We start from the raw sequence: 7505 nt of genomic DNA on the forward strand, positions 1-7505 counted from the left end.
AATATATAGATACAACGCGTGGCATCGCCGCGCGACCTCGCGGTGCGCTCCACGCCAACTCGTTTCCCGGAAATGGCCGCCGCCGCCATTTTGTCCGCTGCGCCCGCGCTTGTTATTGACAAACTCTCGCGTGGTGACGTACCATAACTGTGGAATGCTGTAATCGATTTAATTGATAAAGCTGTTAGGCAAATTGCGCGTGTAGTATGTAATGTGCGCGCCCAGAATTCTCTAATTATTCTATTAGAAATTCGTCCAGCCGTTGAACCGTATTTAAGTAACTTCCAAATGTCTTTATAAAGTTACAAATACAAAGTAGTATTAACATGAATTATGTTATAGAAACGGGTACGCATAGAATTAGAAATATACAAATTTATAGATGTAGGACAAAGAATGCATTTACGTTTAGTCAGACGTTTCAATAACGTTCTTGTTTTGATATATATTAGTTTCTATTTTCGATAGATTTATTGATTTCTTTAAATGAGAATTTGTAACGTCTAGGTACCACTATGATATTTTTAAATATGTAGATAGAGCATTAGTCGGTATATGAGAGAGCAGTGGCAGACACATGAGAGCTTGAACCGAATACAATGTTTTTAAATATTTTCTCATTGTGTTTATCTTTTTATGTTTTTGTGATAGCGTTATGTATTTAAAGAAAGTAATCGACTGTATTTCACAATAGTATAATATGGTAACTTAACCCGCTCGTGAATAATTATTTAATTGTACTAACACACAACAAATTGCGACTTTATTGACAAAAATAGATTAAAATTAATTCGAGTAAGTATAAAAGTACATTATATTGTGATAAGTTTCGTTGTTTTGTGTGTTACCAAGTGTTTTAATATCTTTATTTATAGCAATCATTTAATGTTTATTATTAGATCAGCCTGACCGAATACATTTCCATAATGCCTCGTGTAGTACAATCTGCAATAGGGATGGGATACCAGTACAAAATACGAAGTACGAAAATCCTCTTACAAATACGAGATTTTTTATATTTACGAGGAAGGTTTGATCGCTGTACAAAATCACAACAGTCAAAGTCAGCTGCTGTACGAGATTTTATCATATTTCTTCATACGAGGCTAAATGTTAAGTTCGGCAACCCTGATCTGTAAGTCACACGACGTGCCATGAGCTAATGGCGTCTATACACGACACTACTCTCGAATTATTATTAGTCTATGTAACAATTTCCATTATACTCCATTTCTACCTGAGGTACGCACCCTACAGTTATCCATCGAATTCTATAGACGGGCGACCATTTTTTATTACTCTTATTTTACCAATAATTATATTGAAAACTAGTTATGCCTCCGACTCAATTTTTTTTTATTTATTATATATTATAGTTACCTTATAGACTAACATACATACGAATTATTATTATATATAGAAATAAAAGATGTTTATCTAATTTTATGCTTGTATGTGCTAAAATCATTATTAATTACCAAGAAGCTTGTAATTTTGGAATTGAAATACATGACAGAAACCAATCAAATCGATTATAGCTGCAATAAATCAGTTATTGATTATTACTTAATATCCATTTCTTTATTGTATTATATTAATATATATAAATGCTATTCAAATATTTTTTATATGTCAGATATAGTTCGTGCACGATTTTATTATATGTATGATTGCTATCTAATATTTGCAAAGCAAAAATAAGTCAATTACTCTAAAAATAAAGATTTTTTGGTTATGTTCAAATGTTTGTATGTGTTAATAGCCAAATATTTTAGGAACTAGTTTGTCCTTCTCTATTTTTCAGTAAATACTAATCAATATTTAGGTGTTTATTACTAAAGTGTGGTATTCGCTTTTTTTATGGTGCATTGGAAAGAAATACGAATCTTAATTAATCAAATTCTTTATAAGTAAACAATATATGAAATTACGTTTCCTTTAGTTTCTAACAAATAATTCTTTGTTATATTGAGCTATTTACCGTTTGTTTAGTTATTTCGGGAAGCCCCTTCTTAGTCCAGATGTGCACTATACAAAAATTATCTACTTGTGACTGTTCTTAACTGCAATTATCATTCTATCGACTAAAATATTGTGAATAATAAATATATAGGGGAACCCCTTCATATTTATTTTATAGAATTTTATTTCACGTTAAGTAATTAATATCAGATACCTGCACATGCCAGAGGAATACAGGTTGTATTACTATGTAGCATTTATATTAAATTAAAGTAATGGTTTATAAATAGTACAAAATTTAATGGCATATGGTATTCTCTTCCAGTTAACCTATTCCTCTGCTTAATTCTTGTAAATCAAACAAATCAATTCATAACCAAGCTAAATTAAATTGCGATTTTCAATATCATTTAGAAAAGTTATTCCGGATGGTTTATATGTAATACATACACATTATAATACATATGACCACAATTATATATATGTACTGTACACACGCGAGAAGCCGGGTCGCTAGTTAACACTAAAATACAATTAATATAATTTTAGTAATAAGTATAACATATTACTAGTTATAATTTCACCACAGGAGTATACATGTACATATATCAATTTATTGTTATAAAACCATAAGTTAAATTGTACATTAGTTTTATGGATTAAAAAGATAAAACAAATGTCTTATTAAGCAAATGTAATCATTCCTTACTTTTATCCCATTATTTAGGGTCGGCGCAGTATGTTGTATTCTTCCACTTCGGCCGTTATATCTGAGCTTGCTCCCCTTACACATATCCTCTTTCACACAATCCATCCATCTTTTTTGGTCGTCCTGTCCCTTTCTATCCGTCTATATTCATGTTTAATACTTTCTTAAAGCCATGGTCCACGCTCGTCCGCATAATATACCCATACCAAGTCCATCTGTTACCTCGCAGTTTTCAAACATTCTCATATATATCTTTATGATACCATCCAAAAGTGTCGTAAGTCTGACGTAATATTTCATAAAATACTAAAGCTATATTTTTGATCATGGAATAGATTGGTTCGATAATATAGATAGTCCGAAATAACTCTTTTTCCTTTTTCCTCTAGTAATGAGAATCTGACCTACGTAGATACTAAACTGGCCCTAGAAAATTAAAGAAGGTGAAGAAAAATAGTTTATTTTGGAGATAGCTTGAAGGGATTGTCGCAAGTCTATAATATAGGAAATAGATATGCTTAAATTTTAAAATTATACCAAACTCAAGTAACTAATATAAAAATTGTTTCAGATATTAATACAAATAATAGCCATTATTTATTCAATAATAATAAAAGACTATTCATTTAAAATTAGTAACTTTAATTTTAAGCACTTTACTTCACTAAGCATTGCCACAGTTATTTCAAACGCAATCTTATCTGTCGGTCTGAGCTAATCCTAAATAAGCACTTATCATTCTACTTATCAGAAAATATTGTCGAATATATATATTATCAAATAATATATCATTTATATTTATGTGTTGTGGCAATTATCTAACCCTACCAAAATATCCTAAAACGACGTTCAAGTTAATTCTTAAATATTAATATATTTATGTCATTCTGATTAGTCTATAATTAAATTAAAATAAACATATCATTGGAATTATTGGCATATATAATTACTATAGATCATTACCGTTTGTTTTTCTAATTTATGTAAGTATTCTTAAATGATATTTAAAACAAAATACGTTTTCATGTTAAAACGACATTTTAAATGAGTTACTACTAACTATATTAGTTTTCTTGTAATGAATGATGTATTACATATTTAATAATGTTTTTATACTTAAAGAATTACAGGCCGAAAAATTGAAAATACCAAAAATTCTATATATATTACCTTTATTTTGTCTGTAACAGATTATTTTTAGCGATAAGGCGGCCTTCATTAAGTAGATTCTTACAAAATGTGCTTTTTGTATTTGTTTTTAGTAGTCAGCAAAACTTATATTATTATAAAATTTTATAGAACCAACTTTGAAAATGAGCGTATAATAATTATCAAAGTCGTTCCTGGCAACTTAATATGTGAGTCTCAAATTGTTATTTTAGTAGACTATCGTATTGATATTCAGAATTTAATTTCAGCGGTCTTGAAAAGTTTATAGTTTATTTCTGTATACAAAAATTGTACTTTCACTAACACGTTTGAAAACTAAATCAAATTAAAGAACTAAACTTTTAATACCACGTAACTCGCTTTCATTAGAGTAAGGTGTCTATTACGAACACAGACAGCTTAAAAAACTACAAAAGTGAGTTGATTTAAAGACAATCTTGTTTGTTTGCCTAGGAATTAGTTGTGTTACTAGCACTTTATTATTTTACTACATTATTTTTTTGTTTAAGTACATACTAATTATTTTTCGCACATTTTTATCCCCTGATTCACCCTCCCAGATTATTTTGTGATAAAAATTTACCGTTCATTATGTGCTGCGACGATGAACAATTTTTTATTAAGTAATAATATTCATGTCAAATTTAATTGAGATCAATTAAGTCGTTTAAAGGTAAAGTGTAAAGGTAATAAGAACAAAAGTGGACAGACAGACAGGCAGACACTCTTTTGCATCTATAATATTAGTATGGATTATGTTAAAGGAATATGCTTTTAAATATTGTCTTGTCCATAATACAAAGAAAAAATTTACGTCCAAAGCTGCTAAAATGTCCTAGAAAATTTGATGATTTTTGTTTTGATTTGACTTGAATTGTTCTTAAAATCATAAATAACCTATTAGCTGACATCTGCATTAATAGACTTTCATTGCCTATATCAAAAATACTGATTGTTGTTTTAGATAAAACAAAGCCTATTTCCGACCTCGTGATTCAGTCTGTCTTGACGTCCACGTCAAATTTCATTAAGTTCCTTCAGCCGCTTAGTCGTGAAAAGGTAACAAACAAACTGACGTGCTCTTTCGTATATGTAATATTATATGTAGGTACAACATATGTATGTACTTAAGCACTGACCTTACCTTGTCTGTCTTGACATTAATTTAATCCATTGTAATTGTACAAACTTCAATAAACTATTCAATTATGCTATTTTGTTGTTTTTTGCAGGATAAACTAATAGCTACAGGTATAACGTCTAAAATTTAATTGTTTATAGAGTCAAATGTATAAATAACATTATTAATGTCTTTTCATTCGTAGATTATTGTATTGAAAAAAAATTTTATTTTTGACGATGGAATTAGCAGTATAATAAACTTAGCTCTAATATCCTAGCTGATGCTAAATATATACGTATCCACGTTACTCCTGTCTCCTCCTGGAGTAGGCGGGGAATAAGCCTAATATAGTAGTAACCATAATATAATATATTATGCTCACTAAATATATATAAATAAGGAAAGTTTATTGTCACTAGTGTTCGATAAAATAGTTTTTTTTTGTTTTACCAAATTCTTGACAATTTTGCCCAAAATCATCTAAGCAAGTTACTCGTATTGTAAACGATCGTTTGAAACCGGTTCTGTCGACTATTACCCTCATGAACGGGTTATAAATATAATTATACCTGCACTAGAAATAAATTATCAGGGAGGGGACTCGGCTTTAGTAGATATTTTTTTAATTTACTGCAATGCCAAACAGCTAACAGAAAGTGGCTAACGTCGCCTATGATTATGAACAGTAAAAGTATCACATCATGTAGCGTCTTTAATATCTCTAACGCGTTGTCATTCCAGAGGTATTCCTCTGGAATATCTCATGTTTCCAAGTAAACCACAACTTACATACCAAAAGTGCTTAGCAGCTGAAATAGGTGAGACAGATTTCCTATGTTGTGTACTCAGAGAATTTGTCATTGTGATAATTATCAAAGTTAAAGCACATTTCGTTTACTACAATGTAAACTAATCATAATAGTATAAATGTCTACATATAAAAGTCTAGGCATAGAAATGCCTAAGATATAGATAAAGTTTATTTTTATTTATTACTTAGATCTACTGAAATAATGTTTAATCTGACAATGTCACTTTGACTAAAAGGTTCAATTAATTTATAATAAATGTAAATTTTACTTTTAACGTTTCAAATGTCATTTTGAAATATGATAATAAGCGTATTCTCTTTTGTCCACAGAGTGAAAAATGGCTGGCGTTCGAAAATCTAAAAGAAGAAATCCTAGAGAAAATTCGAAAATTAGAAGAGGAAAGACATACGGTAGACCTTTGGTCGTGCGGAGCTGAATGGGGCAGAAAGAGACGTAAGAGACAGGTTACAGTGTCTCCACCGTACGTTGTTTATATGTTACCTGATGCTGATATAATGGAGGACTGGAGATTAGTTAGGAAATTATTGGAAAGGGCTGAATAAATTTAATGACTATTGATAAATTCAGTGTAAGTAATATTTTCGATTTGTTGTTTCATTTTTAAAGTCTTCTTGCTGCATTATTTACTGTTCACGGGTAACGTTATTGTGTTTGTTGAAAAGCGGCCATAATGAAACTGTTTGCCGAACAAAATTAATTCAATGTTCTTTTTCCAGCGTAAAAACATGCAAAATACGACCTTAAACGATATAAATTAAATGTAGAGTTAATTAAAGTCATTAGATGTATTTCAATGTAATAATGGTGTACCAAAAAATTTAATCCGCACTTCATCGATAGTTTCAATAAATATAAACCTGAAGATCTGTCAACATAGTTAATGTATGTATTATATAAGATATTTTGCCATTAAATCCCAATACTCTTTTCCAAGGTCGAGCATATATACAAGTTGAAACATTGTTCACAGAGCGAAGTAATCACACGATTGTAACCTTAGATTTATATAGGAGTCGAATTTAATTCATTGTGTGAATGTTTATGCCCTTAACGTATACAGGCCTATACAAAAGAAATAGATTTTTCATACAAACTAAGCTGTCATCTGCTCCATTTACTATATGATATTCCTATTTTACCATTTCATGTTTTTATGTTATTAGCTATTTGCTAAAGTAATTAATTTGCCTAATGATAATAGACATATATATATATATACTGGTTATGAGACACCTTCATAAACTTAACATAATTATTACGTACATCATAGAAAATCATGTTCATGATAGAGCTTACGACATTTGTTAGTGTTCAAGGTATATGTTAATTCAGGTGTACATATTTTGACTGTAAATATTAACTTGATTAACAATTACAATATTGTATTATTTAAATTTATTTGTAATATAAATAAGAAATACTGAGCCTATGATGAAACTAAAATTTTCAACCTGCGTTCTAATTTTTTTCGAATAAATTGAACATACCAGATGGTCGATTTCTTCATATACATATATGGACCAATATTGGTTTACCTATATGTAGTTTTACATATGTTTTTATATTAATTTCTGTGGCCGCTGATCTTACTAACACTAAGTTTTACACAAATTTAAGCCAAGATCACAGTCTTTTGTCCTACTTGCACTTGTATTTTCTTATTAGTGGATGGTTAGTTATGATTAAGCGCTTAAATTGTTTTACTTTA

General features: G+C 29.6%; 1 protein-coding gene across 1 annotated transcript in view; it reads left to right on the top strand.

Annotated features, from left to right (window-relative positions):
• LOC131841098 (breast cancer metastasis-suppressor 1-like protein) overlaps positions 1-7134 on the top strand; it is a 114159-nt gene extending 107025 nt beyond the window's left edge. Inside the window, exon 4 of the mRNA XM_059189344.1 lies at positions 6106-7134. Coding sequence (XP_059045327.1) covers positions 6106-6339 — 234 coding nt within the window. The 3' untranslated portion in view covers positions 6340-7134. The remainder of the gene's footprint in view (positions 1-6105) is intronic.
• The last annotated feature ends 371 nt before the right edge of the window (positions 7135-7505 follow it).

The sequence above is a fragment of the Achroia grisella genome, unplaced genomic scaffold, assembly GCF_030625045.1.
Source record: "Achroia grisella isolate CSIRO2021 unplaced genomic scaffold, CSIRO_AGI_Agris_v1 utg1063, whole genome shotgun sequence".
In the NCBI taxonomy this organism is placed as follows: Eukaryota; Metazoa; Arthropoda; class Insecta; order Lepidoptera; family Pyralidae; genus Achroia; species Achroia grisella.